The sequence below is a fragment of the Bubalus bubalis genome, chromosome 21 (assembly GCF_019923935.1).
Source record: "Bubalus bubalis isolate 160015118507 breed Murrah chromosome 21, NDDB_SH_1, whole genome shotgun sequence".
Classification (NCBI taxonomy): domain Eukaryota; kingdom Metazoa; phylum Chordata; class Mammalia; order Artiodactyla; family Bovidae; genus Bubalus; species Bubalus bubalis.
The window spans coordinates 52,449,300-52,475,148 of record NC_059177.1 but is presented as its reverse complement, the minus strand read 5'-3'; the positions used below and the strand labels follow the sequence as shown (position 1 = coordinate 52,475,148).

At 58.5% G+C, this 25,849-nt stretch overlaps 1 protein-coding gene across 7 annotated transcripts; it reads left to right on the top strand.

Moving 5' to 3' along the window:
• The first annotated feature begins 229 nt into the window (after positions 1–229).
• PTH1R (parathyroid hormone 1 receptor) lies at positions 230–25,845 on the top strand. Of its 7 annotated transcripts, XM_025271990.3 has the most exons (16): positions 230–373; positions 2,820–2,877; positions 5,218–5,340; positions 16,054–16,156; positions 17,997–18,131; positions 19,726–19,836; positions 19,947–20,065; positions 20,256–20,350; positions 20,524–20,716; positions 21,161–21,314; positions 22,830–22,890; positions 23,229–23,295; positions 23,678–23,772; positions 24,394–24,535; positions 24,639–24,680; positions 25,320–25,845. In XM_025271990.3, exons 3-16 carry the CDS (start codon positions 5,266–5,268, stop codon positions 25,695–25,697), a joined length of 1,770 nt encoding a protein of 589 aa, XP_025127775.1. In that variant the 5' UTR covers positions 230–373; positions 2,820–2,877; positions 5,218–5,265; the 3' UTR covers positions 25,698–25,845. The 7 variants fall into 7 exon arrangements, with proteins under 7 accessions (XP_025127775.1, XP_025127777.1, XP_025127778.1 ...); XM_025271992.3 differs by lacking the exon at positions 5,218–5,340; XM_006065222.4 differs by lacking the exons at positions 230–373; positions 2,820–2,877 and adding an exon at positions 4,032–4,185.
• Positions 25,846–25,849: the final 4 nt, after the last annotated feature.

The window sequence follows — 25,849 nt, the reverse complement described above, 5'->3', positions numbered from 1 at the left end:
AGACCACTGAGGCACACACACACCTGAAGAGCTAAACTAGCCTGGGCACCTGGCAGGCAAACCTGGGGACAGTAGCAGAGAGGCCCAGCCCAGGACACCTGACCACTGATTTGCTTGGACCTGCCTCTGCTCCTTGACCAGGGGTCTGGGACAAAGTCCTGGGCTAGTGCAGAGTTTGGTAAAAAAAAAAAATAATTAATTTTTTTTTTTCAAGTGAAAGCTCTGACTCAGGCCTTTTCCTGTCCCGAACAGCAACATCCTTGCTTAGGCCTGAACCGCAGAAGCTACTCAGGGCTATCCATGACCTTCTCATGGCCAATTTGAATCTACTCTGTGGGTCCAGGCCCTACTTGGATGGTCTTATGGGTTCCAGGTGAGTGGGGTCCAGGGGAGCCCTGGGACTTGAGTGTAGCTGGAAGAGGGGGGCTCGGGGCACCTCGTTTGGTTAGCGTGTGTATCCCTGTGCCCGCGGGGCAGACAAGGTATGCCTACTAGGAGACACCTATGGATCTGGTGTTACTGCAGCAGGGGGCTGTGATCATGTGACCAGAAGGGACAGAAATCCCACAACTACAGCCGCCTGCCCCTGCCCCTGCCCCTGCCCCAGGAGTGTTCTCTGCTTGGGACGGGGCAGCCCAGCCCCCTGTGTCCCAGCTTCCTGCCATTCGCCTCCCTGAGAAGTGAGAAAGCCAGGCCTTCTGCTGCAAGGGGAGGGGGCTGCCCAACCAGCTGCCTGGGAGCCTCCAGTGACTCATCCGGGTGGGGGGTGTTTATGAGCAGCCGAAATGGCTGTAAAAGTGGCACCTCGGCTCACTTATGGCCTGGCCATCCCCTCCTCAGCCAGCCCCTTGCATTGAACAGCTTCCAGAGGGGCCTAGGAACCTGGAAAGAGGTCTGGGATTGAGGCCTGGTGGAGGCTCAGCTTGGGGTCAGGGTTCAATCAGGGGTTAGAGATCAGACTGGGATAAGCATGCAGGGGTAAGGCGTGGGGGTTAAGCTAACTCTAGGGTCAGGTCAGAGGTTGGGATTCAGGCTGACTTTGGGGCTAGGGTTGAAGAAAGATGGGGGTGGGGGTGTTTCAGTCCGTGGGCTAATTCTCCCAGATAGCCTCCAGGCTAGGGCAAGGGGTTTTCTGAGGGAGTGAGGCCAGGCTGCAGAGGTCTCAGAGAGCCTTTGTTTTTCCCGTTTGAGTCTGGTGCCCACTCTGGCCCCAGGGTCTGTGTACATTGGCCAGAGCCCTACTCATGGTGGCAGTGACGGCAGCAGAGGCCTGTCAGCCCAGGGCTGCTGAGCCGGAGTCCGGCCCCTGCTCCTGTTCTGAGCTCCAGCCGGCCTTAGCCCCTCCTCCTAGGCCCCAGCCTGGGGGTCAAAGAGGGGAGACCCTATCCGGACTTATTCCCACTTACCACCCCCAACCAGGCCTTTCCAGACATCATTGAAACTGACCTGAAACTCACCAGAAACTGACCCTGGGGCCCTGGGGCTTGCCTGTCAAAAAGGGTGGGCTGTGCTCTGCCAGGCACTGGGGTGCTACCAGTTAATGTGTGACACCCCGCACCCCCATGGTGGCACTTTAACCAGAGGTCTGGGGCTGATTCAGAGGGGTCAGAGGCCCCACCCACAGTGACGGAATGTCCAGCAGAAGTCTGGACTGAGGCGCATGAATTATAGCTAAGGAAACACCCTTACGGGGCCCAGAGCCCATTGGATCCTTCTCTGCAGCCCTATCCATAGCCCATCCTGGTCCTCCCAAGCAGAAATACTGTTGCTTCTCAATCTCAAGGTTGCTGGTGTCAGATCTGAGAAGGACTCCCTGCGTCAGCCGCCAGCGCTAGCTACCCCTTAGTGCCTCCAGTCTCTCCGTGAACGTGCTTTTCCTATCATCAAGGGCTGTGGGTCATCCAATCATAAAACTTGGAATCGAATTGCTTAGAAACAGAGACATAAAGCTTCTCTGGAGTATTCTTGAGGTGCCTGCTCTGGACACCTGAGTCTCTCTCTTCTTGTTCCAGAAGAGCCCATTCATCATAGGGAGCAGCCCCCAAACCACAGCGGCTTCACCCTCCCCAATAACGGAGGAGATGGAGATGCAAGGAGACAGAGATGTCCTTTATGTCAGGCAAAGAAGTACGAGCCTGGAAGAGGAAACTACAAAGGCAAACGCAGGGGAGTGAACACAGAAAGAGGGCCAGGAGTCTAGTGAACTAGAATCACCTTTGGAGGACACTGCCTCCAACAGCACAGTCCTTAAACACCAGGGTGAGAAACTTGAGGGTAGTGGGCATGGAAGAGAGTGTGGCCATAGAAACGTGAAGGAGACCGCTGTGGGTACAGTCTGGGAGATGGGTGAATTTGAGCAGGCATAGGCTGCAGTCCACGGGGTCACTAAGAGTCGGACTCGACTGAGTGACTTCACTTTCACTTCTCACTTTCATGCATTGGAGAAGGAAATGGCAACCCACTCCAGTGTTCTTGCTGGAGAATCCCAGGGACGGCGGAGCCTGGTCGCACAGAGTTGGACACGACTGAAGCGACTTAGCAGCAGCAGCAGCAGGGATGGGTTGCCAGGAAAGTTGGCAGCAACTGGATTCCAGTGGCCTTAGGGCTTGTGCACTCATTCATCTTGAAGAAAGGGGCCAACCCTGAGACATGGGGGCAGTTTGAGGGCTCTGAGGAGCTCAATTTCCACAGGGTGAGCCTGGGGAGCCCTCGAGTCCACGGTCTCTGGGAAACCCCAAGAGATACCCAACCTCCGAGGCACTAAAACAATAAACTCAAAAGTGCCCTTTGAATCAGCTGGTCAGCTTCCCATTTTACAGATGAAGAAACTGAGGCTCAGACAGCAGGAGAGTCGTCGTGTCCAGGATTACACAACTGGTAAGTGGGTGATCTGGGGTTGCCACTTAGGGTCCCGACGGTCACATTAGCTTCCTCCTGAAGATGCCTAAAGCCCTCTGCTTCAGGCACCCCCGGCCTTCCCTGAAACTCAGCTTCCCCACTGTATACTTCGAGGTCGTAGGTTTGGGGTCCAAGGCCCCCTCCTCTGAGCACTCCTCTCCAGGGCGGGGCGGGTGCACATAAGCCCGGCCCCCGCCTGGCCCCCGCCCCCAAAGCCTCCTCCCGCCCTTTTCCCAAGTCGAGGGTCCCCAGTGCGCCAGAGCCGGCCAAGAGTTTTTGGGGGTGTGAAAGGGTGGAAGAGAGAGGCGGAACCTCATGGTGGGGGGCTCAGCTGAGTCTAGGGTCTTGCAGCCTCTAGCCGCCCGGGGTGGAGTCAGGGGCGGAGCTACAGAGGCCCGGCCGGCGTCTGGATGGGTAGAGATTCGGAGAGACCCGGACCCCGGAGAGAGACTGGGGAGGGAGGGAGAGGGGTGTGAGGCTAGAAACGCGGGGAGGGACGGGGGCGGGCCTAGGGCACAGCACACCGACCCACTCGGGAGCTGCCTGAGGCTGGGGGTCCAGGAGAGGGCGGGGCGGGCGGGAGGGCGGCAGCGGCGGAGCCAGGCTTAGGGGCTGGCGGCCGAGCAGCCTCCCCGGGGATCCCGGTCCAGCCTGAGCTGGAGTCCCGCGGGCGAACAGACAGCGCTGCAGCCGGGGGCCCGCGGGGTACCGCCCGTGAAGAGGGCCTGTTTGCGCGGCTAAGGGCCGCTATTCACCGGCCCGGGCCGGACGATCAGAAAAAAAATAAATAACGTCTGTGCTTTCCCGGAGAGGAAAATGAAGCGGCGGCAGCGGCTCGCGCCACGTTCTCGGGCCCCGATGTCAGAGCTCCCGGCCCCGTCCCCTGCACACTCACATCCCGCCGCTGTGCGACCCCTGGCCGCGGCCTCTAGAGAATCGTCCAGGAGCAGGGGCCGCGGGCTCCTCTCCGCCGCTCCGCACACCCGCGTTGGAGACGGCAGAGGGGAGCGGGGGGCGGAGAGGCCCAGGGAGGGCGCGGGGGAGGGAAGAGGCGCCCGGGCCGCGGGGGGAGGGGGAGCGGCAGACGCCGAGGCGAGGGACTCGCGCGGCGGGCGGCGGCTCTGAGCGGCGGCCGGGCGGGGGGCGCTGGAGGCCAGGCCGGCCAGGGGGGATCCCAAGAGCTCCATGAAGTCCCCCCGGGGCCGTGGACGGGGCGCTGTCCTGGGGAGGCTGTCGGGGGATCCCCGACACCCATGGCTAGGCGGGGGCCGCGGCGGCGCGCTCGGAGTAAGTCGGGGTTAGGGGCCAGCAGCGAGGGGAGGAGGATGGAGGTGGGGAGGGTGACTCCCGGCCCGACCCGGGCGGGCGGGAGGGCTGGTTTGTCTCGGGGTCGGCGGCGCCTCTTCCAAGCCCCGTGGAGCCGTCAGCCCCGCGCCGCTCGGCTCCGTGGCTTTTTTGGAAACTTGCAAATGTTTTCGTAGAGAGAAAAGGGGGAGGGGAAGGAAGGAGCGAGGGAGTGACCGAAACGGAGCTCGGGGCTGCTGGAGGAACGGAGGCCAAGGCCGGGGGAGCTAGAGACGGACTGACAGACAGGCAGACAGACCGAGCGTCCCGGCCGCAGGCGCGCTCTAGCGGCGCGGGCGCAGGCGGGGCTCCGGCCGAGGATGGAGAGGGAGTTGCCCGAGCCCGCCGCCGACGGGATGGGGTTGAAGGGGCCGAGGGGCGAGGAGCTGGCGGCCTGATCCTCGAAGGGCTCAGCGTCGTTGCAAAGTTGGGCTTGAGTATCCAAGCTGCACGCCCGGAGCTGCGCAAAACGCGCCCCCTGCCCCGCCCCGCCCCCCGACTTGCGCTAGCCGCGGAGCTAAAAATAACAGTCCCGTTCGCCCCCCGCAGACCGCGACCCCAACCCCTCCCCCGACCCCTCCCCCACTGGGCGTGGGGGCAAAGCCACAGCTCCCAGTTCCCCAAAAGAAAAAAAAAGAAAGAAAAGGCGGCGCGGGGTGGGGGTGGGGGGGGGGAGGGGGGCGGGCCGGGGGCGGGGGGCCCGGCCATATGGATGTGATTTCTCCGCTCGGAGGCAGACGGGCAGCTCCGCAGCTCTCGGCGCCCGCCCGCCGCCCGCCCGGCCCCCGGCTGCCTCCCTTCTTCCCTCCCTCTCTCTCTCTCCTTTGCGCTCGCTCGCTAGCCCTCCGCGCATGGGCCCCGCGCCGGGCCCCGGGGCCTCGGGCCGCCGGGCCTCCGGGGTCCCCTAGGCCGTGGCGTGGGCGGGGCAGCCCGGCCTGACGCAGCTCTGTACCCCACCACCACCACCACCACCAGGGCCGGCGGCGGCGGCTGCCCCGAGGGACGGGGCCCTAGGCGGTGGCGATGGGGGCCGCCCGGATCGCGCCCGGCCTGGCGCTCTTGCTCTGCTGCCCAGTGCTCAGCTCCGCATACGCGCTGGTAAGTCACCCGCTCACACTCCTGGACAGGCTTCGGGCTTGCTCTGGGGTCCCTGGAGGGGGGATGTGTGAGGGCTCAGAGGCTTGAGTTCTCCCCAGTAATCTGAACTTTGGGTGGGGGTCCCCTCCAGCCCGGGATCCTTGGTGCCTGCTGTCTCTGGGATGTCTGAACTCTGGGTTGCAGATGCCTATAAACGTTTCCTTATTTCTGAAGACTGGGGTTGGGGTCCCAGGTCTGGAAATCTGTGTTTGGGGTTCTCCTGTCTTCTGCTTCTAAGAGCATCTCTGCTCTGTGTCTCCCTTGAAGATGACAGTGTGATCTAGCAGAAGACTGGGCTTTGGCCCTGACTGAGGTAGGATCCCACAGACTTTGCTCTGGGGGCCTGTGTTTTCTGCAAGTTTTGTTTGCAATCTGGGACACAGGGCTGTTGGTCTGACGTCAGGGGGTAGGGTTCAGGGACCCCCTCCAGTTTGCACCATTGCACACACACATGCAGGCTTGCACTCATGTCCAGCTTCACCCAGATTGGAAGATGTCTGCCCAGGGAGGCGGGTATGGTGTGGTATATGGAGGAGGGATGGAGGTCCCCTGAAGGAGACTGACCTCACAAAACACTCCCACAAGAGAAACTCGATCGGGTGCGTGAGGGGACCCACGTTGTACCCTCCTGAGAGCAGAGGCCAATGGGACCAGGGGGAGAAGAAGCGACAGAATAGGAGATGAGGTTAGACAGAGAGAAGAGAGAGACAGAGACAAAGAGGGTGGGAGAGAGAGCTCCCCAGGGCAGGAGGAGTAGACAGACCAAGAATAGCAAAGAAAAATAGGGAAAGACTGGCAGGGGCTGAGGGCTGGAGGCACGAAGCGTGAGTACCCTCCTCATTCTGGGCCAGGTCTGGGATCATTTCCTGGGGCGTCAGTCGGATCCCACAGCAGCCCTGTCTCGGGGGACCAGCCGTTGCTGAGGAGACTGTCCGCCTGTGCGTCTGACTTCAAGGCCTCAGTTGCTCCCCCTCACCTCCCAGGTGCGGGTATTTGCCTTCTAGAGAGACAGGCAGACGGCCCCCTCCTGCCCAGCTCCCTGTCCAGAGGGAGCCCCAGGTGGGAAGGCGGGAGCTCTTAGATTCTTCCAGTTCTGCCAAAGCCTATGTAACCTTGTGCTATCCTTGTCCCCACCTCAGTTTCCCTGTCTATAAAAAGACACCAAGAAAGAAACATCTGCTTAAGAATTCCCTGATCTGCAGCTCTCCTCTTCTCTGTTGGCTTTAGCACATCCCATTCACTGTTGTCCATGCCCACACAGCATGGCACCCCAAAGCCAGACACATCGCTGCATACAAGGATGTGTTAATGAGGAAACCGAGGTTCAGAGATGATCAGCACCCTGTGCAGGCGTGCTGCAAAACCCTGGTGAATGCCAGGGTCCAGAGCTATTTCCCAGCCTCCCCTCGGGCCAGGGTCACCCTTCCCAGGGCCCCTTCCAAGGTGCATGAGCATAGCCACTGTGCAGAGCCAGCCAGCGTGGTCTGTGGACATGCATGTGTGCAAGCGACTGTTGAGGAATAGATGGGATCATGGGCGTGGGTGACCTATGAGTATATCTGTGTCTCCAAGAGGGGCACAGTGGGACTCGGAGCGTGGTATTCTCTGGGTCTGTGTGACTGCGAGTGTCCGAGTCCTTGTGTGAGTTCACGTGTGTCTGAGGCTGTGGGTCTGCAGGTGACTGCAGGAGCATGGTTGTGCATACGTATGTGTTGTGTATTTGTGATCACACTTGCACCCAGGTCTGTTTTTTTTTTCCTTGTTTTTATTTAATAAATGCTTCTCTACCTCTGTCTACTTACCAAACACTGTTCTAAGCACTTTACAGTATTAGCTAGTTCAGTCTTTCCAACAACCCTCTGAGAAAGGGTTCTGTTTTTGTCTCCTTTAACTGACCTTCACACAACCAATAACGACCATTATTTGTTGCGTGTCCACCATGGTCAAGCCCTGTGCCTCTATCAGGGACCCATGGGGACCCACACTGTTTTCCAGGGAAGCTGAGGCACATGCAAAGAATTTGCCTGGCTTAGCCCTGGCCCACGGCTGAGGGTAGGGAAAGAGAAAGGATGCCAGAGCTGGGTCTGCCCTGGGACCTTATTGGAACATCTGTGGCTGACACACAGGACATGAGTACATTGAACCTTCCCTGGTTCTGGGGGTCGAGGATATGGCCTGAGGGTTCCCCCAACAGCCTGTGGGCCCCCTGGGCTCAGCTGGAGCCAGCAAGAAACTCAGTCTGCCTACATCCTCTCCTACACCCAGTGGATATCGCTTCATCCTCAGCAGATAGCTTCCCATCACCAAACTGACATACTGCCCACCCAGTTGGCCCCAGTCCAGGGACCTCACAGTTGCAGGACCAAGAGGTCTCCCAGTGGGAGGATACTGGCTGTGGCCAGACTCAGCTGGTCCCTCTTGTGCCTTCCATCTTTTATGTGCCAGAAAAGAGTAGCTGTCAGGTTGAGGGTCAGATGGGGTGACATTTGGAGGGAGAGATGGGCCAACAGATTTTGAGTGGGGGAGCGGGGAAAGGGGTGGGCTTGTCCTTGGGGATGCCTCATCCTAAGGACACCCTCTGCATGCATATTGTGAAGGAGAAACTGCAGTGGGAGCCTCCGAAGGTCGGCATTGTGGGGTTGGGAGGGGCAGGCTTAGAGTGTAGAGATATGACCTCAGGGTCAGACTCAGGAGAGGGCACGATGGGTGGGACTCCACGGAAACACTCCTAGCATGCTCCAAGGTCAGCTAGCCAAAGGGGCTCACTTTTATAGATGGGGAGGAACTGACATGTATTGAACAGAGGCTATCCCTGGATTCTGAGCTAGAGACCATCACAAGGCTTTTCATTCCATCTGTTCATCCACCCATTTTATGGGAAAGGGCCCTGAGGGTCACACAGTGAGTCTGTGCCCCAGGTTGGATTTCAACTCAGGTCTTCAGACACCTGCACTGAGCTTCTTCCTCCAAAGTAGGTTGAGGGCTTCTGCTGGCAGGAGACCCCTATATCTCCCTCTGGCTTCCTTTTTCCTCCTTTTCTTTCTTCTTTCTTTCTAGTAGAATCCTTTGGCTATTTTACTTTTATTTTCTTATTTTAATTTCAGAACTATACTTGAATATGTTCTTTCTTATAGAAGATTCAAGTAATAGAGATTAAAGAGACGTTAACCTTGATTCCTCCCAAACCCCATTCTCCGTTCTAGAGAAAAAGCTTTTTTTTAAAACAGTCTGAGTGGGAGATGTTCTCCTAGAGCTTTTTCTCCAAAAAGGTCCCTTTGGTGTCCATACAAAGGAGATAGTTTTAGTCTGTCATTTTCTGTTTTTTTTTTTTTAGTAAATGATGGCAGTTTGTAGATAAGGGCTCTGCCATATGCATTTTTCTACTTAAAGGTGTATCTTGGAGACCTTCATGTCAATAAATATAAATCTGTCTTTTTTAATGCTGTGTAGTATTTCCAAAGCCTGAGATTCATTAGCAGTCCCTTGAAATGTACATTTAGATCGTTTCTGCATAATGTTCAAGTGTGTGTGTGTGAGAGAGAGAGATTTCAGACGGCAGCAGGGAAGCCCCTTGAAATGCCCTCCTATGCCCTTGTGCAACCATTTCCCTGTAGGATATTTCTAGATCCTGTCATTGCTGGGTCTGAGAACATGCATATTTTTTTTTACTTCAAGAGACATGGCCAAATGGCCCTCTAAAACACCCTTGCGGGTTTATACTCTTGGCCCTAGGAGTGACCAGCAGGCCTCTAACGCACAGTCTCTGTTTCAAGGGATAGTCTGAAGATTCTTTTCCTCACGTTTGCCGTGGTGTCTCTTGTCATTTTAACGAGAATGACATGAAAAATGGTGTCTCTTGTCATGTTAATTCGCTAATGACCAGTGAGCCTCTGGACTTGTACATTGGTTTACGGTCCATCTTCTAAGAGCTTGCTCAGAGCCATTACCCCTCTTTCTATGGGTTATTTGTCTTTTTTTGGTATTGATTTGTTGAAGCTTTTTATATCACCTGCCCTTAAACACCCCCAACCCTCCACCCGCAGCTCTGGGAGCGCCTGTGGACAGAGCAGGAGGAGGGGGCTGAACCCTCCCGGGAATTTGGGTTTTCTTCGGAATGTTTTAATGAGGCGTCAAGAGGCCTCCCCCAGATTCCTGTTGTGGGCCTTCTGGGGACACTCCCTGGTCCGGCCACCACATCAGGAAGGCAGCTCTTTCAGAAAGTCCCCAGGAAAAAGAAAGGGTGGGGTGGGGGATTTGCAGACGCCAGAAATTGTCTGCAAAATACAGTGCGACTGGGAGAGGGTGCAGAGTTTTACTCAGACTCTAAGAGACATCAGAAACCCCCAAACCTTTCAGAACCCCCAGCTCTGGAACCTGCCTTGTGCAGAGGTAAGACTTGGAAGGATTCTGTCTTGCTGACCACCTTAGGGTTAGGCTAGTTCATACCATCCTTTTGGGCCTCGCTCCCCCAGCCCAGGTAGAGGCTGCTTGTGAAGATCCACCGGGTCCTAGCAGCCAACTCTGCCACCCCAGGCTCCATCCCACTGCCTGCCCTGAAGGCGTCCACGTTGGCCAGGATGAGAGGCGTCACAGTGCCTCCCCCCAGCCCCTCCCAGCCCCGAACACAGGCAGCCTGTTCAGGAAGGCCAGGCGAGGGGGAGGAAAAGTCAGCACTTGTCAGCGGTGGCGTGGCGGGGCAGGAGTGTCCCCGGCAGGGAACCCGTCCCAGCCTGCTCTGGCCAGCCAGACAGATGGAGGGCAGCAAGGGGCAGGGAGCAATCCCCAGCCAGCTGGCATGGGAGACATCGAGGGGTGCCAGCACAGGTCCCAGTAGTGGAACCTGGAGAAGAGGTGCAGGAAGGCCAGGAGGTCACCAGGGGGTCTCCTGTTAGCCAAGGTTTTCTCCTTGTGGCTTTTCTGGAGGTGCGAACTCCCCTTCCTCCTAATGTGTGAGCGAGCAGCTGTTCTCTGCCCAGTCAGAGCTGAGCGGAAGCTGCCATCACCAATAAACACCATCACCATCTGATCACCTCCACATCTATCTGCATCCCCAAATTACCTCTATGGAAGCTGCTCTAGATGCTCTGCAAAGAGGCTCTTGCTTGACACAGTGAAATATACAATCCAGAAAGGCTCCAAGGAAAACTGGTATTGAGGCTGACTCTAGCGGATCCATGTGGCGGGGCACCTCCTCCTTTGTTTCCCATCCTCTGGAGTTGCTGCTGCTTTGGTATCAAGCAGACCTTGGCTCCGTTCCTGGCCCTCTTCTTTCTAACTGTGCTCTCAGCCCTCAGTGTCGGCGTTTGTAAGACGGAGATGTGATGGAAGGTGGAGGAGAGGTGGTTAAAGCTCCAGGGGCAGTGGTGGGTGCCAGCCTGCAGAGGGGCTGTCATGGGGTGGGAGGCACTGGCCACACCCAGTGATGAACAGCAGGTAGATCTGCTTTCTCTGGAGGTGATCAAGAAGCCAGCAGCTGCCTGCCCCCGCAGGGAACCAGGCTGACCCTAGGCAGAGGGATGGATAAGATGACCCAAAAGGTCATCCTGAGGCAGATACCATCAGTAGAGGAGCCTCTTTCCCAGAGACAGGGGTGTCAGCAGCTGAAGAAGGATCCCTTGTATTTCCTCCTTCATTTTGCCCGAAGGAGGAGAATTGTAGGCATGTCTGGGATCACAGACAGCAAATGTGTGGAATTTGGCAGTTAGGAGATGGACCGAGAGGAGCAGCCCTCATTTGGTCAGTGGCATGGAGCTGGCTCTCCACCACTCCGCACCATCACACCTCCATTGCCATCACCGGCCTCCACATTGCCCCACTCACTGTCTGCATCAGCCCTACTGCCACCATCCCTGCCTTCCCAGCTCCAGTACCATCCTCCATGGGGGCACCCCGGGAGCTGAGTTAGAAGGAGCTGCTTGCCCCCACCCCTCGGCGGGAGGGGTACTGAGCAGATGGCTTTTCTCTGCCTGTGAGCTTCTGAACTCAGGAAATGAGAAACACATCCGGGCTTCTTGACCACACATTACTCTCTCCCTGAGACAGCAGCTTCTATGTTTGTAAATAACATACTGGCTTTCAGCCCCGCTCTGCACCCTGCCTGGAGCCCCATAGATACCAACTCTGGGCTCCCAGGCCACCTCTCTCCCTGCCTATTCACAAACTGCAGATCATGCACATGTGTGCACCCAGGAAGGTTCCATGTGGGAACATGGAATGTGGGGAGAGTGCTGCAGCCAAGCTCTACAGTGGTCAGGTCAGGGGAAGTCAGCCCTAACCCAAGACCCTAGGAGGGGTGTGGGAGGAAGGGGGATTCGGGACACCTGTCCCCAGGGCTCAGTGACCCAACCAGTGGTGCGTATGGATTAACTGACCCCTGGCCATGACGCAGCCCCCGGCCCCTCAGTCCTCACCAATGAGACCCAAGATGCACAGACTCTCTGGATCTGAAATGATGTAAGTCTGAGTCCTCCTTACCAGGAGCCAGGCCAAGGAGACCTGAACTCTGCAGGGGGAAAGGGGCTGGTTGAGGAGGGCGCAGAGGATGGAGTGGCCAGGCCAGGAGGAGAATCAGAGCTATCAGCATTTTCTGAATCTGTCCCAGGAGATACAACCTCCTCACTCAGAGCAGAAGCAGAGGAGGGGGCCCTCCTGCCCCTTGAGCCCGAGTGTGGGGGGTCTGGCAGTGACCTGGAATCTTAGTGTGAGTCCAGGGTGGATCCAGAAATCCACATCTGGAGTTGTTGGAATGCCTTTCACCCCCAAAGCTTGCGAGGCACACCTCACCCTGCAGGCTGTCCTGTACTCCCTGCCTCCCAATCCTCCCTGGAACCCCATCCCCGGCCCGTGCCCCTCACTGTGGCCCTGTGGACTCAGTCATCTACTCAATCTCCCCTGTCTCTCTAGGTCCCCAGCCTGGGGGCACCCATGGTGTCCCACAGCACAGGGGTCCATAAGCAGACTTGGAAAGCCACGACTTGGTGGTGCTGCTGACCTGGTAGCAATGGTAGCCAACAGCTTTCCATGGGCTCCACCTCCATGAAGCTCCGTGAAGGTGGAGCTCCTCCACCTCCATGAAGGTGGAGCACGGAGCTCCACCTCCGAGCTTTTCATGCAGTGCCTTGTTTAACTCTCACAGCAACCCTGTTATTTATTTATTTTTATCCTTGGCAGTGCTGCACAGCATGTGGAATCTTAGTCCCCCAACCAGGGATCGAACCCATGGCCCCTGCAGTGGAAGTGCAATGTCTTAACCACTGGACCACCAGAGAAGTCCCCGAAACAGCCCTCTTATTGTTCTGATCTTACAGGTGGAAAGCTAAGGCACACGGGTTAAACAACTGTACCAAAGATACAAAGCCAGTTGGTGGTGGATGCGGGATTCACGGTCCAGTGCTGGTGGCAGAACCTCCTTAGATGAGAGGGTGCAGGTGCAGGGAGCTGTGATGGCATCCCAGGTAGGGGTGCTGTGCTCTAAAGCAAGTGGGGGTGCACTTGATGTAGGGCTGCCCTCCGTTCCTTGGGAAAATGCTTATATGTGTGTGTGTGCGCGCGCGAGAGCGCTTATATATATATATATATATATATATATATATTTGGCTGCACGAGGTCTTAGTAGTGGCATGCAGGATCTTTTAGTTGTGTCCCGTGGGATCTAGTTCCCCAACCGGGGGTCGAACCCAGATCCTCTGCATTGGGAGCAGAGTCTTAGCCGCTGGACCACCCGGGAAGTCCTGAAAGTGCTTTCTTGACTGACGTGAATTCTTCTTGCGGCAGTGGCAGTTCTGCTGTGATTGGATGACAGGCAAATGGGTCATACAGTTTAGGGAGGCCAGAGATGATGCCCCTGACCCTGTGGGTGAAGGAACCTGGGGGCTATCTGATGCCTGAAGCACATACCCTCCCCCTTCCTGGGCATTCCCTGGGCACTTCCTGGGCGGTTCAGGGCAGAGAATGTGCCTCCTCTTGGTCACAGAGAGAGTGCAGTAGTTAGAGGCTGAGCAGATGTGTTGGGCCTGTGAGAGGGTAAGGAGTGAGTTCCTGGTCCTCGCCCAGCTGCACACCTGTCTGTCTGTCAGTCTGCCAAATGGGCAGTTTTCAACCCACGACTGCCTGCCTGCCTTTAGTCCAGGGCACCAGCTGTGACGTTCAGTCACATCAGTGGGCTAGTCTGTCTGTGGAGAGAGCCCGTGTGCCAGGCTTTGGGGACTGGTGGAAGTCTGTCAGCTACTCGGGAGGTTTCTCTCAGCTAGGAGAAAACAAAAACAAGTATGGTGAGTATCTGTTCGTCTTGAAAGAGATAAAGGTGGACAGAAGGAGAAGGGGTGGTGGGGAGGGGGGCTGAGGGAGTAAGACTAAGATACCCGAAAGATGGTACTGAGTGGCTATGGGGCTGCTGGCCAGGATGGTGCTCATGTTGCCTTTGGTGGCTATGGTGCTGGTGAGGTGGTGATACTGGAGGTGGTGGTGACGGTCGCGGTGCTCATTGTGCTGGTGGAAAAGGCATTGGTGGTGGTGATGGTCATGATGTGCTACCAGTTGTCACGGTGCTGATGGTGGCTTTGCCAGTGTTAATAGTGGTAGTGCTGCTGCTGGTGGTGAGGTTGGTGCTGGTGGGGGGTGGTTGTGTTGGTGGTCAACGTGATGATGGTGCTAGCTGACAGAGTGCCAGTTGGAATAATGGAAATGGTGGTGAAAGGGTGCTGTAGTGGGGGTGGGCTCAGACCCCTCAGCAGCCTGGGTCCCCAATGCCAGAGGCACAGAGAGAACCTCAGGTTAGTCTGGGAGCTCCCCGAATTAGGGCAGACCGGAGTTGCCTCCCTCAAACCCCAGTTCTCAGGGCCACTTCTGCCCTAGTCTGCTCAGTCATAGCTGGAGGTGGGGGAAATGAGAGAAGCTGTAGGGGCCAGCAGCAAACACGTGAGAATCTCTCCAGCCCTTCCTGGGCACTGGGTCCAGCTGAGATCTCAGGGTCCAATTCAGATGCCAGTGATACGGGCGCAAAAAGCACGGATACCCGCAAACATGCAGGCTAATAAGCAACCGTTATCAAACACTCGCAGACACGCACAGGCGGACCTTTGCCCAGAAACACCCTCACAGACACCTCAGGCTTACGTCCCAATCGTGCATGCTGGAGATCCCCACGTGAGAATACACAGAGACAGGGGCACACACAAGTGCACACATCGCCAGACGGCGTATGCGCGGCCACTCAGGATGTGCAGCCACGCACGCGCACGCGCGAAGACGCGCACGCGCCTCCGCTAAGTGAAACCAGCAGAACCCACGTCCGACCGAGCCAATTGGAGACTCCTTGGCTCTAGAAGCCCTTGCTGCTGCCACCAAGAGACTCGGTCAATTAACTTCTCCCTGCAGCGGGCTCCCTGACCCGCCCGGCCGGCCGGCCCTCCCCCTAGCGTGGGTACCCGCCCCTTCCCCGGCCGCCGCCTCCCTCCGCCTCCTCCTCTGGGCTCTCCCGCCCTGCAAAGCTCCGCGCAGACTGGAGGGACCCGGCTTCCCGGGGGATGTCTGAATGGATGCAGCTCCGCCCGCTGAAGGTCTAAGAGAACCCGGCTCTGCCCTGTGGAGTCTGAGGGGTCACAGCCCAGCTCTGGGTCTGAGTAGTCTCATGGGACACGTCCCCTAGTTCTGGGGCTCTGCAAGGACGCGGCCCTGTCTTGGAAGGAGAAGGTGGGGCCTAAGGGGATGTATTAACCTCTTGTGGTCCCTCATGGCAGTGGCGGGGCACACTGAGTTGTTCCCGGGGCAGGATGCTGCCTTTAACCTCTGACTCCCAACCCTAAGTCAGGGAAACAGAGGGTCAGAGTGAGTCCCGCCCCCACTCCCCCGTGCCATGATGTTCCTGTTTCCGTCCTTAAAATACTGCCAGTGAACCTAGCGGGTGGCAGCCAGTACCCAGGGTGTGCAATGTTGGAAGGAAAGGAAGGAAGGACATCCCGGGCAGAGGGGAGAGCAGGAACCAAGGTCTGTCCACATCATCAGAACACAGGGTCTACAGGGATGGAGGAAAGCTTCCAGATAAGTGATGGATGTGGGTGACTCCCACCCACAGCCTGCACGCGAGTGCCCCGCCCAACCCAGACCACTTGCCAGCAGTTTCTCCATCCCCTCCCTCCTGGGACCTCAAGGGTGGGAGGGGCCGAGGCACTCGCCATTCACGGGGAAAGCACTGACTGGGGAGAGGGCCAGGATGGAAATCGGTGACTCCTAAGGTCCCAAGGGCACTAGGACTTGCAGGAATCCAGGCCCCCCGTTTGTTTCCCCAGGGTTCGCCACCGCTTACCCACCCCCTCCCTACCCAGGGCCCCCAACAGACGGCAAGATCCGGTGAGCATCCATCCTGGGACATTCCATCCCTTTCCCACGCACCCTTGGGGAACAGACTGGACAGCGACTATCAGAAGCTGCCTTCTATGGGGTTACTATCGGACAAGTGGGGGACAGCCCCTCTTCCTTCCCCTTTTTTCCCTCTGGTAGGTCAGGCCGTTCCCCTTGAAGCCAAGGCTGCCTGTCTGTAAGATGGAGCTACATAAGGCGGATTTCCCACATTCTTGTGTGTGTGTGTGGGGGTGTCCCTCAAGGAGGCTGGGATAGTTGTGGCGTCCAGCACTCTGCGGGGAAGTGCTGCCTGCAATCTGACCTTCCGCTCGGTAGGTGGATGCAGATGACGTCATGACCAAAGAGGAGCAGATCTTCCTGCTGCACCGTGCCCAGGCCCAATGTGAGAAGCGGCTCAAAGAAGTCCTGCAGAGGCCAGGTGGGGGCGGGGCCGGAGGAGGGTGTGGGGGGCAAGGGCAGGAGACACAGAGGGGCCAGAGGAAGGTGGGAGCCCAGGAGGCAAAGGCGGGTGGCACCAAGGGAGGGCGGGCCCAGGTCAAGGGGGCCAGGCCACAGTGAGGACCAAAAGTGGGGTGAGTCAGGTGAGTTGAAAGTCAGCAGGTTCCGAGATGCCCTGAGCCACCCCTCCCATGGCTGGGATAGTAGGGCATGAAGGCAGCTACAGTCTGAATCATCTCTAATGGGTAGATGTGGTGAGGCCCGCCAGGAGCAGGAGCGCCGGAGTGGGCCAGGACTGACTCTTAGAGGAGGAAGCAGTACCCACTGCCGGTCCAGAAGCTTGAATACATCTTTGAAAGAGGCCCCCTGGGCACAGGGCAAGGCAGGGTGTCCAGGCTCAGGAGAATGGGGCTGGAAGGGAAGGAGAATAGAGGAATACGGATGGGTATCCATGTCGGTCATGGTCACTGTCCAGTAGAGGTCTCCTGAAGGGGTAGGAACGCTCCCTCCTACCAATACGGCATCTCCAGGGAACCCCAGCCACGGTCAAGCTGGGAGGGGCAGTCACCTGACCTCACAGCTCCCGCCCCAGTCTCAAGCTGGTCTCTTCCTTGAGTCCATTTCCTGGAAGCGGAAACGGGGCTTCATGAGTAACCAGCACGGCCTCTGACTTCTATTTCATTAATCCCCTCGAGCCTGGAAGAGACCCAGACCCCACCTAACTGGCGGGCACTGGCCTCCCTGCACTGGCCCTCAGACCCCTGGGAGAAGGTGGTGATGTACACCCCGGACGCAAGCGCACAGTGACATCCCCTGGAGCCCACAGCCCCTGCTCCCACTCACAGGGACTCACATGGTCTCTGCCGTCAGAGCCCTGCCCACACTGGCCCCACCAGTGGCTCCCTGGTCCCCTGCCCCAGTCACATCAGGGGCTGGGGGTGTCTGAACCCAGCCCTCTTTCTGGTTGTGGAAGCCTGGAGGCACCTCCCTCTGCTGTCTCTGTTGAACCATGGAGGCCTTCCCTTCTCACTCCATCATATCTTGCTACCCCCACCCTACTGATGCCCTCAGGTTCAGGTGGGAAAATGGGCACAGCCATTCTGTCTCAGCCCAGGGTGTCTGCAATTATCATCCCACTGTTGCCACAAAACCCAACATGGGAAGGCCAGGAGGCTGCAGCTGAAGGTCAGATAAGGAGGAAGACTTTTCAGCGAGGAAGAGAGACCTCAGACTTCTAACAGAGGGAAAGGCCAGGTCCCATCTGAGATGGAGAGGCTCCAGGGTCCCTTGTGGAAGCTGTGAACCCCTTATTCGGGTATCCCAGGGCAGGGGATGGGGTAGGTGGGCTCATCAGCCCTCTCCTGACAACTGCACACTCTTGCTCTTGTCTTTCACACCACCGGCTTCTAGACCTACAGGGGCGCTCTGGCCAGACTTCCTTTTTGCTCTCTAACCTCTCTGCTGACATAACCACCACGGTCTGCTTTTGCCATACGCCCCCTGGTGGGCTTTGGCTACAACTGCTGAATCAGACACTTCTGCCCGCATTTACTGCTCAAACTACTAGTTGATCCCACACCTGAATGGCGTTCGCTCCTCTTTGAACCCCTTGTTGACAGTCTACATGCCTGCTGATTACTTCTGTACCTGGCAAGCACTTTGCCGTTTGTAAAGCACGTCTCTACCTGTCGTCAGGCTGGGTGTCAGCAGGGCAGGGGACAGCCCTCACCGTGTGGAGGGGGCGTCCGAGGCAGGAGGGGACCCCAGGTTTCCTGCAGTAGCGGCACTGTTGACAGCCATAACTGCCCTGATTTCTCCAGCCGACATAATGGAATCAGACAAAGGATGGGCCTCTGCGTCCACATCAGGGAAGCCCAAGAAAGAGAAGCCATCTGGGAAGCTCCACCCTGAGTCCGAGGAGGACAGGGAGGTGCCCACTGGCAGCAGGCCCCGAGGTACGTCTGTGCTTCCATGCAACCATCTGAGACCAACTTGGACCCGCTTGCCCCATGGCTCTGCTGCCTCCATGTGACGTCACGCTCCTTGGCTCTTGGAGGAAGGGAGGTGCTGGGAGGAGATGGAGCGGAGTGGGCAGGCAAGCTGGATGGGCTTGGACCCTGAGAGGTGGGCAGAGAACTTGACCCACACACCTCAGGGGTAGACTCTGGGTTATGGCCCCTCCCATGGAGAGAGATGACAGAGAAATCTGGGAAAGAGAGGAGCTAGGGAGAGGCTGGGAGAGACATGGAGACATAGAGACAGAAATAAAGAGAGGCAGGGGGAGACAGAGGGGACCAAGAGGCACTGGGACGGGGACTCAATATGTCAGAGGAGGTGCATCAAGACACATGGGGTTGCAAGGAGAGGGGGGGCAGGACAGGAAGGTAGCTGTGAATAGGGTGGGGCCAGACAGGGGGAGGAGGAGGGCAGAGAAGAGAGGGAGGGACATGTGGCCTGCATTGTCCCTGGGGGAGGTAAGGAGAGACAAACGTGGAACCCAGGCTGCAGCCACAGGGCCAGTTTGAACCGGCTGGGTGGGCAGCAGATTCCAGATGGGCCACATCTGGGAGGCTGTGGTCACCCTGTGGCTCCCCAGGGATCAGAGGGAATTGTAGGCCTGGCCAGGCGGGGCTGGGAATATGGTGCCCAGGACAGAGAGCCTTTCACCAAGCCAGGGTGGGTCTAGCCATCAAGGCAACCTTCCAGGGTGGCTGGAGAGTCCTGTGGTTGGAGCTCTGTGGAGAGAGAGAAGGGAGCTGGGGGTGGGAAGTGGAAAATTCAGAGGCTGGAATCTTTCCAAGGTCACTTAGCATCTCTGCTGTGAGGCTGGAGCCCCAAAGTGGGATGTGTCCCCCTGCCTTGAATCCCACAATTAGCACTTATAGATTTGGGGGATTATATGTCCCTCCATGAGTGGTCACCAGAGTCTGAGAGCAGGTGCTCGGGGCGGATCTCGGGTAGTGGCGAAGTGCGTATCAATCCCGATTCCCCAGTGAAGGAACTGAAGTGCAAAGAAGGTGGACACCTGCATGAGGTGGGCAGCTCTTCAGGAGTCCAGCTGGCACTGGAAACGAGAGTTCCTGCCTCCAGTCCATGGTCCTTGGGCATGGATCATGCTGGAAGCATTCTCAGCTGAAGGAGAGTTACTCTGGGAACTTGCCCTTCTCCAGGGACACCTGGAAGGTGGGACCAAGAACAGAAAAGAGGGAGGCCTGTCCAGGGCTGAGAACTTGAGGAGGGCAGAGCCCTGGGCTGTATAACCTTGGCAAATCACTCGCCTCTCTTGGCCTCTGCTAGCCAATCTAGAAAATGGGGCCGTTGCCAACACCCGCAAGGAGGGGCTGTAGTGAATTCTAGGAGGCCGGGGCATGCAGGGCACAGTCGGGAGTAAGGGCTCAATACATTCTCTCCAGAATTCTCCAAGCCTGAGTTCTCCAGTCTTAGGGTTGCACCCTGCAGGAGTCAGCGACCACAGGTGTGTGTATTCCTCTGGGTCACTAACTGGATCTAGACAGGTGTCCTCCACCTTTTCTGTCTCTGTGGACACAGGGCGCCCCTGCCTGCCGGAGTGGGACCACATCCTGTGCTGGCCGCTGGGGGCTCCAGGGGAGGTGGTGGCCATGCCCTGTCCCGACTACATTTATGACTTCAATCACAAAGGTAAGGCAGGCTGGAGTAGGGTGGGGGACCCCGGGCACCATCAGGACTTGAAGCTCAGGGGTTCAGGGGTTCCAGACCTGACTGCCCTGACCCCCCTTGCGGACCTGCAGGCCATGCCTACCGCCGCTGTGACCGCAATGGCAGCTGGGAGCTGGTGCCTGGGCACAACCGCACGTGGGCCAACTACAGCGAGTGCGTCAAGTTCCTGACCAATGAGACGCGCGAACGGGTGCGAGTCTTGCCCCCCTTCTCCCGCCCTCACCTGACCAGGATCAGGCTACCCCACCTCCACCACCACCACCCCCGGTGACCTCTGACCTAGTCCTGACTCCTCCAGCAAATGTACCTGCGCTCTCCGACCCTTAACCTGGTGCTCACCCGAGTCCCAGGGCTCTGACGGTAACTCCCCACCTGCGCAGGAGGTGTTTGACCGCCTGGGCATGATCTACACCGTGGGCTACTCCGTCTCGCTGGCATCTCTCACCGTGGCGGTCCTCATCCTGGCCTACTTTAGGTGGGCGGGGCGAGGAATGGGACGGGGGTCCGTGGGGAGGGGACGTGGGCGGGGCCAAGGGCATGGTTGGGTGGGGCCGAAGAATTGGGCCTCCCTACCCGTCCCTGTATCCCCTGCCCGCCCAGCGCGCGCCCCCGTGCCCCCCACCCACCGTGCTGTCGCGCGCCCTGCAGGAGGCTGCATTGCACACGCAATTACATCCACATGCATCTGTTCCTGTCCTTCATGCTTCGCGCCGTGAGCATCTTCGTCAAGGACGCGGTTCTCTACTCGGGCACCGCCCTCGACGAGGCTGAGCGCCTCACGGAGGAAGAGCTGCGCGCCATCGCCCAGGCACCGCCGCCGCCCGCCGCCGCCGCCGGCTACGTGAGTGCCCCCCTCCGGCGGCCCGCGCCCGGCCGCCCTGGGCCCCTCGCCACCGCCCGCTTCGCGGGAGCCCCACGCACCCTCACCCTCAGCTGTCTCCTGCGACCACGCGCGCGCTTCGGGCCGCTCACACCCACCCTTTGCATCCCTCCAAGCCCTGTTGCCTAGGGCTTTGTGAATTCCCTCCCCGCCCTGCGTGCACTTTCATCAACTCTCCTGCCTCAGCCCAGGCCCCCAACCACCCCACCTGTTCTCCATGATCCCCGCGTCCCCACCACTGCTCTGAGTGTCCTCCTATCTTTTCAGCACACACTCCTCAGCCCCTGCCCTTAGAGGATCTTGTCTGATCTTACCGGCATCCCCTACCACTGCCTGCCTTCAGTCCCTCCCAGCCCTCCCCAGATGCAGGCCCTGCGCTCTGGCTAACACCAGCTGGTCTCCTAGGTGGGCTGCCGGGTGGCTGTGACCTTCTTCCTTTACTTCCTGGCCACCAACTACTACTGGATTCTGGTGGAGGGGCTGTATCTGCACAGCCTCATCTTCATGGCCTTCTTCTCAGAGAAGAAGTACCTCTGGGGCTTCACAGTCTTCGGCTGGGGTACGCAGGCACGCGGGCAGGGTGGGACAGTAGGGTCAGAGAGTGCCACTGCGTGAAAGGCACCCACACGGCACATCCTGTGCTGGATGTGGGGCAGGAGATGCCCCCCAGGCTGACTCCCCAGGCTCAGGGAGCAGGGCTTGGCCAGAGGTTCACTTGGGGTTGGCTCAGCCTGAAGTTGGGGCTCTCCTGGAGGCAGGTTCACCTGGAGTTGAGGCTCAGGCCAGGAGAGGGAAGGCAATTCTCAGGTCAAGACTCCACTCAGGATCAGAGCGGACCTTGGGTCAGAGGTCAGCGTGGGGCTGGAGTTGGAAGGCGGCTATGCTTGTCACTGTATCACCAGTACTGGAGCTGGGATCCGGAACACCCCCCTCCACCCTGAGTCCTGTTTCTCCACCACTCCCCACACTGCGTGGAGCTATGCAGGCCTCTGCCACCCCCGTGCACAGGGTCTGTGGCCCAGAACTGGAGGCCCTGGCTCTATAGCATCCTCTGGGCTTCGACAGCCCCTCTGCAGAATGGGTTGCTGGGGCTCTGCCCTCCTCCCCGACGGGCTCCGGGATTGAGTTACCGATAATTGTCCATTATTGTTGGCAGCTCCAGAGCTTGGCCGGGCTCCGGGGCAACTGGCCAGACTGCAGAGGGGCAGGCTGGGTGGGTGGAGCCCTCCCCGCGTTCAGCACCTCAAGGCCCTCAGATCGATAATCCTAGCCTCCCTGCTCCTTGGTGGACACTCTGACCTTGACCTCACCCGTGGCAAGCCCCAGAGTTGCAGGCTGATGCAGGTTCTGGGGTAGAGGGTGTCCGCACACAGATAAGGGAACAGACAGAACTCTGTGGCACAGGGACATCACAGCTCTTTTCCTTGCACAAACCCAGGTCATGCCCTGCCCCTCCCAAGGGAACACCTGACCTAGAATGAAGTGGGAGCGGGTGGAGAGTGGGGAATGGGGCTCCTTCCTAGAGCAAAACTCACTCAGAAGTACCACGTACCATCTGAACTGGCTCGGGCCTAGGCACACCGAGATTCCTCTGTAGCTCCTGGATCAACAACCCTCACGCTATCCATCCTCATCCATGGGGACTTTTCAAAGCAGGGGGTATGCTGGAACAGAAGACCCCTGATTGTAAGCTCCCCTCCACAGGGAGCCCCCAGCCCAGAACAGTACCCTTTAGGGGAGGGGAGGGCAGAATGGACTAGGTGTGGATAAATTATTGATCCCTTATTTCACCAAGTGCCCAACAGGAGTGCATGTGTGTGGTACAAGATACAGAACCAAGATGAGGGCAGAGGGCTGAACTGGGTCCTGGGGGCTGGAGCCCTGAGGGGAGGCTGTGGGGACCGCAGGGCAGCACATGTAAGAGCAGGGCTGTGTCAGCAAGCAGCCCATTTGCCCAGGGTGAGGGGGGTCAGGGACAGTGGGGGGCTAAGCCGGGGTCACCAGGGATGAGGGGAATGGCACAGAAGTGGGCAGCAGCTAGAGCCCCTCACACTCTGTCCTGCTCTGCCCACAGGTCTGCCTGCCATCTTCGTGGCTGTGTGGGTTGGTGTGAGAGCTACCCTGGCCAACACCGGGTAGGTCCAGCTGGAGAAGGGAGCAGGAGGCTGGGACACAGGCCAGAGACACCCCTGGTACCCTCTTTCTCTGTAGAACATATGAGGGGGCACCTCTTGGCCCCTGGCCCTAAGCGGCCCCAGTTTCAGGAGTTTTCAGCCCAGCTTCAAGCTGGGTGCCCACTCAGGGTCACCAGAGGCCACTGCAGAAGGGGCTCTGTGGGTGGCCTCGGGCCCGACCACATCCCCACTCCCCTGTCCTGTGCTCTGGGGCGGGGGAGTGCAGCTGATGTCAGAACCGACTTGCCCTGGAGCCTCCTTGTGGGGAGTGTGGGGGCTGACGGCCTCGGCCTTCTCAGGTGCTGGGATCTCAGCTCCGGGAACAAGAAGTGGATCATCCAGGTGCCCATCCTGGCCTCCATTGTGGTGAGCAAGGGGCCTCAGGGCCAGGCGGGAGTGTGGACCCTGGGTCCCGGTGATCAGCCCCTGATGGGAACCTACATAGGCTCCCCTGGACCCCAAGGTTAGAGCCACAGGGCCGGGCAGGAGTGTGGTCCCTGGGTCCCGGTGATCAGCCCCTGACGGGGACCTATAGGGGTGCCTCTGGACCCCAAGGTTAGAGCCACAGTGCTAGAGAGGCAGCTGACCCCCACCCCAGTCCACGTGGGGAACCAAGGACCTCAGGAGCCACCTGGAGACACGCTTCGGCAGAGCAGAGCCTGGGCGGGGCTGTGGGTCCCAGAGTCCTCGCCCCTCCCTGCTGGGGCTGCGGCCTCAAGACCCATGCAGCCCTGCGTCACTCCCACAGCTCAACTTCATCCTCTTCATCAACATCGTCCGGGTTCTCGCCACCAAGCTGCGAGAGACCAATGCTGGCCGGTGTGACACGCGGCAGCAGTACCGGTGAGCCACGTCTGCCGTGCCTAGACGCCTAATAGCCCAGGGGTCGCTGGAGCCCAGCAGCACATTCAAAAGCAGGCAGAGGCCCCAGGGATGAGCCTGTCTCAAGGAAGGGCTCAGCTCCTGTCTCCCTGGCTGGCCCTGCCAGCCGTGGTGGGATCTTGCCTGGCTTCTGGGGGCGCCCCCTAAGCCAGCCTGGGCCACTTGGTACCAGGCCCCTGCACTCAAGCTGGGGTCTGTGAGGGCAGGACAAACCCAGACCTCTCCTCAGAGAGCTGGTCCCAGGGAGTCTGAGAGACAGGTGGGCAGTGGGTGAGCTTGAGAAGGTGGAAGTTTGGCTGAAACCTGAGGAGGGTCAATGGGATAAGTGAGGGGAGCACCAGCAGAGTGACCAGCAGGTGCAGGGACAGGACAACATAGCTTATGGCCCACTCTGGGACACCTCAGAATCAAGGGGCCCTATTCACTCTTTGCTGAGACAGCAAAGTGTCACTGGCTTAGGTGAACTGCCAGAGCTCCGGGCCTTTTAGTGGCTTCTGGAGCTTGGGGCTGGCAGGTCGAGGTGCACAGTGCCTGTTGAGGCCGAAGTGACTCCACCCTGACCCGCCTGCCCCACTGGCCCAGGAAGCTGCTCAAATCCACACTGGTGCTCATGCCGCTCTTCGGCGTCCACTACATCGTCTTCATGGCCACGCCGTACACCGAGGTCTCAGGGACGCTCTGGCAAGTCCAGATGCACTACGAGATGCTCTTCAACTCCTTCCAGGTGTGCAGCCCTGAGGGTGGGAGGGACGGGTGGGGTGGGGGAGGCTGATTCCACCCTCTCCAGATGCCTCTCTGGGCCCTGACCCACGACCCTCTCTCCACAGGGATTTTTTGTTGCCATCATATACTGTTTCTGCAATGGCGAGGTAAGCGGTGGGCCAGACTGGGGCAAGACGGGGAGGCTGCAGGAGTTCCAGGGGCCAGGGGTGGGGTGGGGAAGGGGGAACTCCCTGGCAGTCCAGTGGTTAGGATTCCACGCTTCCACTGCTGGGGGCTTGGGTTTGATCGGTGGTTGGGGAACTAAGGCGTGTGGTGTGCCCAAAAATCTAAAAATTAAAAAAAGAAATTAAAGAATAAAAAAAGAAGTGCCAGGGGCTGCCCAAGTCCTGTCCCTTCATTCTCCTGCCTGGTTCTCACTTTGTTCCTCCAAGAGCATCCCAGAGGACATTCTGAAGGCAGAGAGAAGTCTTTCCAGATGATTCAGGCTCAGGATGTGTGGGCACAGCCAAGCGTTTTCTCAACCCCACGGTTGAATTGTCTGTCATCCAGTTTGAACACTCAGCTACCCTTGGGGTCATTTGAGCCTTCTACATTCTGGGTGTGTCAATTGCCTGCCGCCAGGCACCATGTTCTGAGAATGACGGGATTTTTCTTGGCCTTGAAATTTTCCAGTAATAGTGCTGAGCGTTGTTAGGGGCAGGGATGCGGGCACTGCTGGGGTTGGGGACATGTGGCAGAAGGGCTTGGGGCACACCTGACTGCTTGCCCTCCTACTGACACCCCAGGTACAGGCTGAGATCAAGAAATCCTGGAGCCGCTGGACACTGGCACTGGACTTCAAGCGCAAGGCACGCAGCGGGAGCAGCAGCTACAGCTACGGTCCGATGGTGTCTCACACAAGCGTGACCAATGTAGGGCCCCGCACGGGACTTGGCCTGCCCCTCAGCCCCCGCCTGCTGCCCGCGGCCACCACCAATGGCCACCCCCCGCTGCCTGGCCACACCAAGTCAGGGTCCCCGGCTCTCCAGGCCACACCACCTGCCGTGGCTGCTCCTAAGGAAGATGGATTCCTCAATGGCTCCTGCTCGGGGCTGGATGAGGAGGCCTGTGCGCCAGAGAGGCCACCTGTCCTGCTGCAGGAGGAGTGGGAGACAGTTATGTGATCAGGGACCCGAGGGTTGGACCTGTGGACATGAGCGTGGACAGGCGGACCAAGAGACGGGTTGTTGGACAGTTGCCCACTCAGGGCTGGGACTGGGAGGACAAAACAGGAAAAAAAAAAAAAAAACAAACAAGAAAAGGGAAAAGGAAGCAG